Below are 15,644 nucleotides of genomic sequence, written 5' to 3' on the forward strand. Positions count from 1 at the left end.
ACTCCGGTCAGGAGATAGCTAAATCCTCATGTGCATGTGGCCATGAAGTATAGAATATTTGATATTATCCATCACCTTCTATTGAATTAATATAATATATAAGTTTAAAATGTTGTTTTGTTTTTGTATTTGTTTTTGTGTGTTTTATACAAAGTGTGGTTTTCTTTCTTGATTCACATTTTGTACTTTTTTTTTAATAAATACTATTAGATTTGAAATGTGTTGACTTTATAATAAATGTTTTTTTTTTTTTTAATTTCATCATTTAATTAACATAGCATATGGTACCTTTTAGACATAGGTGGGATTTATACCCAAATTGACCAGATCTTTTATCTAATTAACACCCATAGAAAACTCACCAATTGAGTTAATTAAAATTCATTCTAGACAACCTTTTGACATGAATTAATAGAGCTGCGCAATCACACTTATAATATTTTTTTTAATTGCTCCATATCATTGGAGGAACAAATAAATTACTATCATTATATATCCAAAAAGCTTTAAAAATGACATGAGGTTAATTAATAACTCCTGTACGCACATGGTAGTACTGCTACTATAAAAAAGTCTTGTTTGATAAAATATATATATATATATATATATATATATATATATATATACACACAAATTTTTGTATCCATGGATTGGTCACTGTCACTAGGTTTTTTTTTTTTTTTTTGGAAAAGAGTCACTCTTACTAGTTAATTGGGAGGGAAGCTCAAACAGAGGCCGCTCGTTAAGAGGTCAGCACGACTCATCATATGGCCTAGTTGAGAGTTCACATATGCCATGTCATCATGCAAATAATATCATTTTTTTTTTAGCTACTATAATTTCTTTTGTTAATAAATAGAAAATCATAAGGGAAGGTTGTATTATTGACATAAGATAAGTATTTTCTCTTCATCATTATAATAGCCAAGAGCCTTATAGTGGGCACTTCTTAGTGTTTTTAAAACAGACAGGGTTCAACTGCCTCCTCTCCTACTGATACTACTGAATTATAAAGGGGAAAAAAATCTTCACTGTTATAATATTATCATACCAGTTTTGATTTTTTGTTCACTTTTCTATTTTGAAAATTTTTTATAAAAAATAATTTTTCTGTTATGAAAACCAAACTTTAAAACCTTCTATTCTTTTATTTTTTGTGATATGATTACTCTTTAAACCCAATTTAAATGGAAAAACATTGATAAAAATTGCAGGACTAAGTTTTTTTTTGTATTTATTTTTCAAGATCTCTCTCTCTCTCTCTCTCTCTCTCTCTCTCTCTCTCTCTCTCTCTCTCTCTCTCTCTCTCTCTCTCTCTCTCTCTCTCTCTCTCTCTCTCTCTCTATATATATATATGTGTGTGTGTGTGTGTGTGTGTGTGTATACATATATATACATATAGACACACACGCTAAAATCATATATGCTTCTATCTAGTTTTTTTTTTTCTCGAAAAAAAAGTATATATTTTTTGATTGGGGGATGGGGGGTGGGGGGGAGTTTGCTTAATTAATGGTCAGAATTTAATACCATTTTTTTAATTATACCCTAAACTATCTCTAGAAATTTTTAGTATATGACCCTTCAAATTGGAAAAATATGTTAAAATGCATGTGACAATTTTTCATTTTCACTCATATTTAGGGTGAATTTATGAGTATTTTGTTACTAATAACACATTTATTAACACCTATCGAAACGAATTATCTTTCTTTTTATTTCCTCTCTTACTTGTGCTCCCTTTTTATAGTATATAAGGCACTAATTAACAATTTAGTGCCTAGAATAAATGGTTTCTCTTCCAAACAAATTTTGCCCAGTCAATACCACCCACTTAATAAGTATATCCCTAGATTTCTGGTCATATTCAGCCCATTTTTGAAAGAATAACAAACTACTACTGGTTTGGTTAAGCATTTTGGAAGTTTAAAATTGCATTTTTAAAACTTAAAACTCTGTTTCACAGTAGCAACTTCTCCTGCCTTTTTTACAAACACTCATTTTAAACCAAAAAAAAAAAAACACCATTTTGCAACAGATTATACAAATGTACCCCCACATTCTATTAAAAACACAAACAAACAAACAAACTACTACTATATAAGCTGCCCTCGAACCCCATGAATACATCCTCAAGAAATCAAACCCAACCATTGGTGTTAGTACAGGAAGAAAGAAATGGCCCCCTCTTTTTATCTCTCCTTGTTGCTCTCTCTTACGCTAACGATCCTATTCATTAGCCCAGCACATTCACAGTACACTTTATCAGAAAAAGTGCTTAATGATATTTGCTCTAAACACAAACATTCTCCTGTTTGCTTGAAACTCCTCCAATCCTATCCTATTACACCCTTAGCCCACGTTATTGGCCTTACCAAGATTTCAATTAACCAAGCTGCTGTTGCTGCTAATAAAACCATCGAGCTTATGGCTTTACTCAAAAGCAAGACCATGGTCCCCTCATATGCAGCGCAGTATGAAATCTGCCATGAAAAGTATGTAAATATTATCGACCTGACAGAAGCTGCAAAGAAAGCATTGAAAGCTGGTGACTACGAAAAAGTATTTGTTGCTGCTGCACGTATCCTCACTTACAATGCTGATTGTAGCGATGAATTAGGATCCCCCGACTCAGTCCCTCTCCAAGAAATGAATAAAAAAGTGTATAACTACCACTTCAAGACACTGTTGCGTGTTTCAAATAGCCTAACAAAAATTGGCTAAAAAATCCTCATGCGCATGTGGCCATGCAATATAGAATATTTGATACTAATATCCCTTTGTTTCAAAACTCCTGTCAGGAGAGAGCTAAATCCTCATGCGCATGTGGCCATGAAGTATAGAATATTTGATATTATCCATCACCTTCTATTGAATTAATATAATATGTAAGTTTCAAATGTTGTTTGGTTTTTGTTTTTGTTTTTGTGTGTTTTATATAAAGTGTGGTTTGCTTTCTTGATTCACATTTTGTTTTTGTTTTTTTTAATAAATACTATTGGATTTGAAATGTGTTCACTTTATAATAAATGTTTTTTTTTAAATATTTTTATCATTTAACCAACATAGCATATGGTTCCTTTTAGTCATAGGTGGAATTTATACCCAAATTGACCGGATCTTTTATCTAATTAACACCCACAAAAAACTCACCAATTGAGTTAATTAAAATTCATTCTAGACAACCTTTTGACATGAATTAATAGAGTTGTGCAATCACACTTATAATATTTTTTTAATTACTCCATATCATTAGAGGAACAAATAAATTACTATCATTATATATCCAAAAAGCTTTAAAAATGACACGTGGTTAATTAATAACTCCTGTATGCACATGGTAGTACTACTACTATAAAAAAAAGTCTTATTCGATAATATATATATACACACAAATTTTTGTATCCACGGATTGGTCACTCTTACTATTTTTTTTTTTTTTTTTTTATAAGAGTCACTCTTACTAGTTAATTGGGAGGGAAGCTCAAACAGATCGAGGCTGCTCGTTAAGAGATCAGCACGACTCATCATTTGGCCTAGCTGAGAGTTCACATATGCCATGTCATCAAGCAAATAATATAATTTTTTTTTAGCTACTATAATTTCTTTTGTTAATAAATAGAAAATTATAAGGGAAGGTTGTATTATTGACATAAGATAAGTATTTTCTCTTCATCATTATAATAGCCAAGAGCCTTATAGTGGGCACTTCTTAGTGTTTTTAAAACAGACAGGGTTCAACTCCCTCCTCTCCTACTGATACTATTGAATTATGAAGGGGAAAAAAATCTTCACTGTTATAATATTATCATACCAGTGTTGATTTTTTGTTCACTTTTCTATTTTTAAAATTTTTTTATAAAAAATCATTTTTCTGTTATGAAAACCAAACTTTAAAACCTTCTATTCTTTTATTTTTTGTGATATGATTACTCTTTAAACCCAATTTAAATGGAAAAACATTGATAAAAATTGCAGGACTAAGGATTTTTTTTGTATTTATTTTTCAAGATCAAAGACTCAAAGACACTTTTTTTATTACCAAAAAAAAAAAAAAACACACACACACACACATTTTTCCCCAAACCAAAGTAATTTATTGGAATATTCTCTCACGCTGGATAGAAACAAGAGCCACAACGTTGCTAACTTGGTGTCCTCAGGCACAAGGTTGGTATAAAGTGAACGTTGATGGAGCAGTTTTTGCAGATTAAGAGAAAGCTTACTAGCCCCTTCTACAATCAGTTTTATCAGCAGCAGTGTTCTTGCTCAACTGCAATGCTTCTGAAGAGTATAAGAATTTCTCATACTAGGCGAGGAAGCAACACACTTGCTCACCAGCAGAAGTCTCCATATTTTGTTGTTTTCGGATTTATCCCGTGACGTAGAACATTTATTTTCCCATTAATGAAAATTACAATCCTACTTTCCATTGAAATTCTCCCCATATTTTTATTTGAGTGAGTTTTCTTCCCCCTAATTAATAATTTTGTACAAGTATTCACAATAGTTGCTACTAATATATTTTTGGCTAAAATCATAAGGGTAAGGTTGTAATTTTCACAAAAGTATTTATATAAAACACTCTAAAATATTTTGTCCTAACTTAGTCATTAGTGTGGAAAACACTAGATGTCAAATTGAGCTACATATAAAGCTATTAGCATTGTCTACCTTTTAAAGGAAAAAATATATGCCTGATATCAAAGCCAAAGTTTAAATCCTTCTCTAACTCTTTTTTTTTCACAATATCATTCCTCTCTCAACACAATTTAGGTTTGGTTGGGTTGGAAGTTATTTTTTTTTAACCCAATCAGATCTTGTTTGGTTGAGAAATTCTCAACCAATCATATGTGTAGAGACCAACCTAACCCACATGGGTTAAGTTGTGTTAACATGTTTTATACATTATAAAAATTTGGACATGCATTTATAAACTGATTAATCACTTATTTTCAATAAATTATTATAATTCACATAATATACATAAATTATATTCCAAATTTTCATATTCATCAAAACTAAATCTTAAAATACCAAAATAAATCAAATATAAATATGAAAATAAGGATAATAGTATAAATTAATATATGTGGTTGGTCGGATTGGTTGGAAAAACTATCAACACAACATTATACCTTGCCTATTTACACACAATTTCTATCTAAATAAGCAAAATAATAAACCCAATTTCTCAAAATGTGTTTCTTTCACCTTTCATATAAAAATAATAAAAATAAAAAAATTAAGTGAGACACTTTTAAAAAAAATGGAAAACATTTTCTTATTAATTTCACAACAAAACTTATGTGGAAAACTATTAACGGTTCTATATCAAAATCAATTACAAATTAGGATTGACATTTTGTTGTGAGAATGTTGTAGATGTAGAAATTGCTAAAAATAAAGATATTGCTAATGAGTGCCTTAAGTGCACAATATTTTTTCACAAATTAAGAATTAATCCATGCTCAATTATGAGTTGTATGTGCACTTAAGGCACTTGTAGCAAATCGACTAAATTATGTTATGATTGTCACAATTTGAAATTTTTAATTGAATTTTTTCTTTCTTTCCCTTTCAATTGCTCCTCCTTTTACTGAAAAAAACATTAATTGACATTTAAGGTTATGTTTGGTAAAAGTTTTTGTCTTCTATTTTCAAAATTTTTGTTTTTGGGAGTATAAAGAAAAAACAATTTTCTTGTATTTTAGAAATCAAAAACATGTTTGGTTATTTGAAATTAAAAAAAAAATTTTTTTTTAAGAAAAAAAAATTAAAATATGTTGTTACTAGGATTTGAACCTAATGTTAACTCATTAAATGAGACAGATTCATTAAATCAGTTGCATGTTTACATTGACTTTTAAAAACTAGAAACTGAAAATAGCCTTTTACATGTTTTTCAGTTTCCTTCATAAATTGAATTTTGAGAATGTTTTTATTTTCTGTTCATTATGGATTCCCAAATAAGTTTTTTGTCTCAAAAATAGAAAATTGTTTTTAGAAACAGAAAATAAGGGAAATAACAATTACCAGACATACCCTAAGTGTCTTAAATAAATGGTTTCTCTTCTTAAAAAAAGAGCGACGTAAAACACTGCATCCTCATATTTCCTGTATAATCATCCAATTTTGACAAAAACACTATAAATCCTCAAGAAATCAAACTTAACATACAAATTGGCCCCCTCATTTTGAGCTTCCTTGTTGCTCTATCTTATGCTAGCAATCTTATTGATTTGCCCAAATGCATAGATATTTATTGCATCTATGTGTTTTTTTCTTTTCAAAAGTTTTGTTGCAATGGTTCTTGATGAATTAGGTGTGGCCATACCTATTGCAACAAAAAATGAGTTGCAATAAGTTATCACAATGATTTATTTTGTTGCAATAACTTTATTTTAAAAGTTATTACAAATCCTTTATTGCAACGAATTTATTGCACAAAAATCTTATTGTAATAAAATATTTTTTTTGTAATAACTTACTGCTTTAGACTTAATTGCAATAGTTTGCAACAACAACAACCAAAAAAAAAATTTGTTGCAAATAAGGGTAAATGATTTATGTTAGTCCCTCAAATATGGTCTATTGGAAAATTTGTTGACCTTTTACTCGCACACCCAAACACTCCCATTATGTTAGTTAATTGTTTTCTATCAATAAATTGTTACATTTTAAAATTTTGGACCATACATAACAAAAACCATATTTAAAAAGAAAAAAAATTCAATTTAGTCTTCACAAGAATTCATTTATAAGAGTAAGAAATCAGTTACCTTGAAGAAGTAAAATTAATGACAATTTCTCTCTACACAATATTATTGGATCACTTTGGAACAACGTTTTTCTATAAAATTCATGGCACATGAATTCGAAGGAAAGCGCATATTCAGTCTCTTAAAATTTTCATATAGGCTATAGGCAAAATTTTCCTAATATTCATTCTTTTTCACTGTGAATATTGCATCAATCTTGTTAAATTGTATTTAATACGTTAAACTTAGCATCTTTCATAGGAGAGCAAATAAAATGTTATAATGGGTTACAATCTTACTTGTGTGAAGTAAATGATACCCAAAAGTTAATATATAGCATAAAAAGAAAGTTAATAATTAAACTATTTAATCTCTAAAATTAGCCTTGTGAGTTGTTTAAGAATTATGTAGGATCTAGGAGTATTTTAGAGATATTGCTGGACCTAATAGTGTGACCCATAGCAACTTAATTAGAATTTACCAATCTAAACAAGATTCAAATCATTTTTGAAAATTAAGTTGTGTTGATTTGAATTGAAATGGGCCATTGACATTTGTACTTTGGTGTTTTGTGTTTCAAAACAGTTACAAAACTTGGCACCGGCAATCTGAACTTTGATCTCCAAAATTTGTTGAGTATTGCCATGACAAGTCTTGCCACATGCAATGAGGAACTCGCTGCCACTAACTTTAGTACCATTGTAAAAGAAAAAATGGCAGTGAACCTTGAGAAAGTGACCAAAATGGTCAATGTTCAATTGGCTTCCATTCAAAAAATACTAACAATGGATCATGGTTTGATTCACATGACTGGAAACTCATACAAGCAAATGAGATTTTAAATAACATTATGGTGGCTTCAGATAGATTAGGTGACTTAACAAGCATCACAGTTGCAATTAATTTAGCACCAAGTAAAACTCCAGACGGTTTGTAATTTACATAAAGAAAGGCACCTACAAAGAAAATGTGACAATTCAAATGGAAAAATGGAATATCATTTTGGTTGGTGCTGGCATTGGTTGGACAATAATTTCAGGTGATAGAAGTCACGCCAGAGGTTGGAGTACATCTCAATCAGTAGCAATTGGTAATTAACAACTACCAATGCCTAAATTTTTCTTTTTAATGCAATTGATTTCTAAACAAATTAAAACAATTAAGCTATATATTGAATTATAAGTTAATATTTCCTTTTGTTATGTGTAGATGCTGAATGTCAGCAGTTCATTACGGTGAACATTACCTTTAAGAACACAGCAAGACCAAATGGAGGCCAAGCTGTGGCACTTCTATCTAACTCCGACCTATCAATACTTTATCATTGGAATTAAGGGCTAGTAGCATGCCTTATGTCCACAATCTAAGCATCTATTCTACCGTGAGTGCCAAATAAGTGGCACAATGGATTTTATCTTTGGGGATGCCACAACCGTCCTTTAAAAATGTGATATACAACCAAGACAATCATTTCCCTGACAATCTAACGCCATGCTCAAGGCCGTCAATTTGCATTGAAAACCACATGCCTCTCTTTCGATAGGTGCAACATATCTAAGGATACAGACCTAGTTCCCTTAGCCAATCCAACCCCCACATACCTTGGTAGAGCATGGAACCCTAATTTTAGAACACTGTTTATGCAGTCATGTATGAGCAACATCATAATGCCAAAAGGGTGGCTACGATGGAATGAGAGTTCTGAATCAACATTGTTTTATGGAGACTACAAAACTATGGGCCAGGTGCAAGCACAAAGAAGTGGGTGAAGTGAAAAGGTGCTCAAATGTAGTTTCCTCTCAAACCAAGTAGTACACAGTCTCTCAGTTTCTCGATGGAGACTCTTGGCTGCCCTCTCCTGGTGACCCATACAATGGAGGTTTGGTCAATTAAAGATTTTAATTTATTACCAACTTTATCAAAAAATCAAGCATACAATAAATTAAACCAAGTAGTTGTTATGAACACTTATCGGCTCAAGATAGTATAATTGTTACGTATTGCTTTTGAAGATGCACTATTACAGTCTGAATATATATGTTGTAGTTTTCTTGATCTCATGAAACTCATCCCAAATTGTTGATAATTAGTATTATACTAGTGCTCTATTTGTTTTGATGCCCCCCCTCCTTTTGAGCTTCCTTGTCACCCTCTCTTATGCTAGCAATCCTATTGATTTGCCCAACAAATGAACGGATAAACATGAAGGTATCCGAAAATATATATTGCAATTATATATTTTTGTTGCAAAATTTTTGTTTCAATGGTTCTTGATAAATTAGGTGTGGCCATACCTATTGCAACAAAAACTGTGTTGGAATAAGTTATCGCAATTAATTTATTTAGTTGCAATGAACTGTGTGTGGTCATACTTATTGCAACAAAAACTATGTTGCTAAAAGTTATCACAACAATTTATTTTGTTGCAATAATTTTATTTTAATATTAAGGATACTAGTCTTGAAACCTTAATATTATATTATTAGAACACACTTGTTACCAAATAGAAACAATCCAAGTATGTTTAAGGCTTATAATTTAACAATATAAACACCGAAATCTAAAAAAGAGTAACTAATATACATTCATACTCACCAACTGGATCATCAAATTTGGTAAGAGATCAATCTATAACTTCCTGAGTTGATTCCAACAACTTAACACAATCAGAAAGAATGATGGAGTTTTGAAAATCTTTGACAAGATTTTTTAAATTGGATATGGTAGAGGTTTCTTTTTGAACAATATTCATTAATAACTTCAATGAATTTTTGAATGAAGGAAAATCAACATTCAACTTTATAGTTTTGTCATTAGAGCTCTTGCATGGGTTCAAAGAATGTAGGAATATAAGTAAGGTGAGGGACAACTTTAGGATAGTTGCCATTAGTTAGGGAAAATATATATTGCATATATTTTTTGTTACAAAATTTTTGTTGCAATGGCTCTTGATGAATTAGGTGTGGCTATACCTATTGCACCAAAAACTATGTTGCAATTAATTTATTTAGATGCAAGGAACTAGGTGTGGCCATGCCTATTGCAACAAAAACTATGTTGCAATAAGTTAGTGCAATTAATTTATTTAGTTGCAATGAACTAGGTGTGGCCATACCTATTGTAACAAAAATTGGGTTGCAATAAGTTATGATAAAAATTTATTTTGTTGCAATAACGTTATTTTAATATTAAGGCTACTAGTGATTTCTTATGAAGACTAAATTGTTTTTTTTTTTTTTTCTTAAATATGGTTTTTGTTATGTGTTGTCCCCAATTTTAAGGGAGTGCAAGTGAGGAAAAGCTCACCAAATTTTCCAACAATAGAGACCATATTTGAGGGACTCTTAAGGTAAATCATTTACCCATTTGCATTATAGGTCTATAAGTACTTTTCACGTTACTTATTTCTCCTCTTTTATCAATCAGAATTTATTTTTTTCTAACAACCAGGATTCTCCACTTTTGTTCTTATAATTGATAATAAAGTATAGGTAACGTATAGGTGGAAGATAATGAGATTATTTCGTCAGCCCAGGTAAACCCAAATTTGAATTCTTTTCAAGAGAGGCATGAAGCTTATGAGACAAGTGATATGAGGGGGAATTTTGCAAATAATGGAAATTTGATGTTTTTAGAATCAGATGGGGATGTTGGAAATGTATCCTATGAAAAAAAAAAAAGGAAAACTCTCTACAGCTAACCCTTCCAAAAAAACTCAAAACTATTCCTATAAACACTTATTGAAATAAAATTAAAAAAAAATGTTGCAAACTGTTGCAATAAAGTCTAAAGCAATAGGTTATTGCAACAAAATATTTTATTGCAATAAGCTTTTGCTGCAATAAATGATTTTTAATGAATTTTAAAATAAAGGTATTACAACAAAATAAATTGTTGCAATAACTTTGACAAGATTTTTTAAAAGAGTTTTGAAAATCTCTGACAAAATTTTTTAAATTGGATATAGAAGAGGTTTCTTTTTGAACAATACTCATGGCTAATTTCAATTAATTTTTTAACAAAGGAAAATCAACACTCAACTTAATAGTATTATCAATTCACTAGTGCTCTTGCATGGGTTCAACGAATGTAGGAATGAGTAAGGTGAGAGACAACTTTAAGAGAGTTGCCATTCAACTTAATAGTATTATCACTATTCACTAGTACTCTTGTCATTGGACACTGTACTGGTTTCTATGGGCAACATTTTTTGGATTCAATACACTAGTGAAGAAGAATTTGAACCCATTTTGTATGATGAGGATAAATTTGCAATTCAGTCAAAACATTTGTTTTCCTAAAGTCATTGTGGAACGTAATTTTGCTGAACTCGGTGATTTTTTAAATACTAATAGAATCTGCTCTCTTGAGGTTGCTTGGATCCTTTTTGGAGAAAAATCTTGCTTAAGTTTAGTTACTTAGACAACCAAAAAAAAAAAATATATATATATATATATATATATATATATATATATATATTATAACAATCAAAATATAATCAGGCAAAAAGAGAAAAAAAAACACATTCAAGAAAACATGTGATCATGACTAATTTGGTACTAAAGTTAGTGGCAGCAAGTTCCTCATTGCATATGGCAAGACATGTCATGGCACTGCTCAACCAATTCTGGAGATCAAACTTCAGATCGTGGGTGCCAAATTCTGTAACTGTTATGAAACACAAAACACAAAAGTATAATATCAATGGCTCATATCAATTCAAGTCAACACAACTTAATTTTTAGTTTGTCAAAATTAAAGAAATCCCAAAAATGATTTGAATCTTGTTTAGATTGGTAACATTATAATTAAGTTGCTATGGGTCACACTATTAGGTCCAAAATATCTCTAAAATACTCTTAAGTCCAATGGCATCTCTAGGAATTTTTTTTAGGGTTATCACTAAGAAATTTAAATTATACAGAATCTAGTAAAGCTGTAACTTGAAAATATCAATATCACAAAAAAAGGTGTAAAAATACATGAAGTATTACAATTTCCTTCTACTAAGAAAAATAAAAAATGGATTGATAACAGATAAAGTGGAAACTGATAATGCTGAGATGAGAGTAATTAATTAAGCTAGGGTCTGAAATAATAATAGAGAAGAGAGAATATATATATATATATATATATATAATATTTGCTACAACTATGAGTTAAGTCGCTAAAAGTAGCAAAATTGTTGTGACTGCAAAGCCAAAAAGAGTATAATTGTTGTCACTATTAAGGAGAACTTATAATCATAATATTTTTCTTGGTACCATTTTTTAAATAGAATTGAAATTAAGAATCATTTTTATTGAATAGATTGAACGAATTACAAATTTGATTGATTAACGATTTTTATCTTTTTGTTTTATAATAAGCATTTTGTTAAATAATTTGTTCACTTGTTGTTGTTCGCTCTTGTCTTGTTTTTGTTTTATAGTAGGCTTTTTGTTAAATAATTTGTTCACTTGTTGTTGTTTGCTTTTGTCTTGTTTTAGTTGGTTTATGTTTGTTATTATTTGGGCTAATATTTTTTTTATTTATTTAAGCCTTAAAAAATGATTAAGGATTATGTTTGGAAGAAGGGGGGCCGGGGGGGGGGGGGAGAATTAATTTCGGAGTAATGTTACGTTTACAATATTTTACAATAAATCTTACACAAAAAGTTGTAATCGGTAATTACATTGATTATGGTTGAAAGAGACAAAAGGAAAAATCCAAAAAATTGGAGAGGTTTTCTTCCCCACAACATCAGTTGCATCTTGCATATATATAGGGACCAGTTTTCTTTTCTGCCTCCATTATCTCCATTCACTTTGTTACAACCCTCTTCCCATTATCCTCATTTTCCCTGACTTTTTTTTTTTTTTAGCAGAAACGATAGTAGACTTTATTATTCATATAAAATCATGTTGTACAATGGAAAAGAGAAAAGATAAGCATTCTTTTAACCAAACAACATTGACATTTTCTTTCTCTTGTTCAACACTAGTCAAGGCTAGAGAAGTACAATTACATCGTAAAAGTATGTTAAAAAAATAAAAAATAAAAAACTATCACTAAAAGGTTTAAAAGTAAAGAGGGGAGCACTTTCCCCACTTTATGTTTGGGGTAGCTCCCAATTCTCCCCTTAAAATTTAAAACGAAGCAAATTCCTACTACATTTTATTGAAATAAAAAAATACCTCCATTTTGTTACTCTTTCACTTAAATTCTAGCGAAATATTTTAATTCCTAAAATATTCTGTTGTGCAAATTTTAAATTACCTTCAAATAAATATAAAAGTACTGAAAATACCCCACAAAAAATTATATATTATATAAAATTTATAAATATAACCATATTAGTTATTTTTATACAAATGATTAATCTACACATATAAATAATTTTTATAAAAATTTATATATAATTAATATATGTATTTACTTCATTGGCACATTTAATTAACTATATAAATGCAACTTTTGGGAAGTGAAAGCCTAAAATGAATAGGGCCATGGTATAATTTTAAGTAATATTATATCACTTAATATTTTTAATTAGATATAAATTTTGACAAATTCACAATTGGATTATATTATATTCATATATTATCTACGTTTAATATTCTTCTATCTTTGTCATTTTTCATATCTCTTTTGCTTTTCTTCACCCCCCCCCCCCCCCAAATTCTCTATAGCTCCAGCCACTTGTTTTTGCTGTAAATCTGGATGATTTTGATAACTTTTTATTCTTGGTGAATCCGAGCTATAGCATTTAGCAAGGGCTAGAGGGACAAGAAGGTGAGGGAGAAGAAAAAAATTGCTTGTCGCTATAATATGTCAGTACTTATTTCTCTAACTTAATTTGTTAGTTTGTTTTCTTTCTATAAGATTTTTTTTTAAATCAAGATTTCTGAGTACAAATACAAGTTGAGTATTAAAAGTTAAAACAATCTAAATGCTTAAAATGGTATGTTCCTCTTTGATAAATAGTATTGAGCACTTGAGCACACTGTCTTCTCTTCTTTTTAATTTGTTCTCTGCTTAAATGTTTTTACTCTTTTTTTAATTTGTTTAAACCATTGTTATTGATTCCGTTTCGTTCCGGCCGGAACGGCCGGAATTTTTCGTTCCGGTATGCAAACCGGTACCGAGATACTTAACGTTCCACCTCGGGCCAAATTTCGGGCCATTCCGGTCCATTCCGGCCAATTCCGGCCAATTCCGGCCGAGATGTGAATTCCGGCCGGTACTTGATTTGGCCTATGGAAAAAAAAAAATTTTTATTATTTGATGGCTAATATTATGTTATAAATTTTGTTGGCTTATTAGTTATTAATTATTATGGGCTTATGTAATGAGTAATGACTTGTTATAAATCTTCTTATTATTTGATGTTGTATTGAAGTTTAAGACATAAGAGTTAAGACTAAATGTTTTGTATTATTTGATATTTAGTTATTGTCTTCTAAATCTTTTTATTGTGTGATGTTAAATAGATGTTATATTGATGTTTAAGACTTAAGAGTTAAGACTAAATGATTTGTATTATTTGAAATTTAGTTATTTATTTATTAGAATTGACAATTTTATGTTTTACAAGAATATATATAATTTAATTTTTAGGAACCCGAAACACCTTAAAACAGTACGCCGAAATCGGCCGGTACCGAAATATTCCATTCCACTAGACAAACCGAAACGGAGTCCGAAACGGTATTAATAACAATGGTTTAAACCCAACAAAAAGAAAAAAGAACAAACAACAAAACATGGAGTACCCCATGCGGCTGAAGCTGCAAAGAGGAGAGAAAAATCCCTTCGGCTGAAAGTAGTAACAGCCTAAGAGGGATCCACGTGATCAGACTTGAGTTGAAGGGAAAACAAAACAAAAAGTAAAATAAAAAATAAAAACCATGAGAGTTAATTAGCGGAAGTATAAAACATTTTGAAGAAACATTATTGAACTAAATTATCGTTAACATTGGAAGAAAAGTTAGTAAACGAAAGAGGCGTTAGCTGCATATAAAAAAATAGACTTGTGCCATTATTTCATTGGTGGTATATGATAAGGGACAGCCCGGACAGGTTTAGTAAGAATAGTAAGATAGAAGATGTGTTATATATATATGGGTTGAGTTCAACTTACACCTGATATAACTCTAAGTAATGCTACATCACTCAATATTATTATCGGATTAATATTTTAAAAATCCAATAATTGAATTACATGTTTTATATATTCTTAACAAACACGTAAATTTTCATGCCAATCGGATGTAATTTACCATTCGATCTATAAACTCATCTTTTATAGATTATTTTAAACTACAAAAATTTAAATTTAAATAATTGATTGATAATATGACTATTAATTTTTTATTACTTTGAAATTTTACAAGTAGGGAAAATATATAAAAATAATGTAATCTAATGGTAGATTTGTTAAAATTCACTTCCAATTAAGAAATATTGAGTGATGTAACATTATTTAGAGTTACGCCACGTGCAACTTAAACCTAACCTTATTTATATAAAATAATGTATAAAAGATGAATTTATGGATCGAATAGTAAATAACATTCAATTGGTATGAAATTTGGTATGTATGTTTAGAACATATAAAACATGTAATCCAATGGTAGAATTTTCAAAATATAAATTCATTAACAAGTTATTAGGTAGTGTAATATTGCTTATAGTTGCTTATTGCTTTCCACCTAAACTTGCCTTGTTTATTTTTTTTTCATTTTTTTTTTAGTCAAAGCTAAGGTTAATTTTTAGGCAAAAACTTAGAAGACTAAAATGACAAAAGCTGAAAGTTAAAAGGTCAATTTTGCATTTTTGCCTAATTTTTAATACCCTACTAGAGGAGAAAGGCAAACATTCTACCATTGAACTAAACCATCC

General features: G+C 29.8%; 1 protein-coding gene across 1 annotated transcript; it reads left to right on the top strand.

Moving 5' to 3' along the window:
• Positions 1-2,178: 2,178 nt before the first annotated feature.
• Positions 2,179-2,724, top strand: LOC142617020 (pectinesterase inhibitor-like). The gene has a single exon (XM_075789727.1). The coding sequence runs from the start codon at positions 2,179-2,181 to the stop codon at positions 2,722-2,724; it is 546 nt and encodes a 181-aa protein (XP_075645842.1).
• The last annotated feature ends 12,920 nt before the right edge of the window (positions 2,725-15,644 follow it).

Source organism: Castanea sativa, chromosome 11 (assembly GCF_040712315.1).
Source record: "Castanea sativa cultivar Marrone di Chiusa Pesio chromosome 11, ASM4071231v1".
NCBI lineage: Eukaryota > Viridiplantae > Streptophyta > Magnoliopsida > Fagales > Fagaceae > Castanea > Castanea sativa.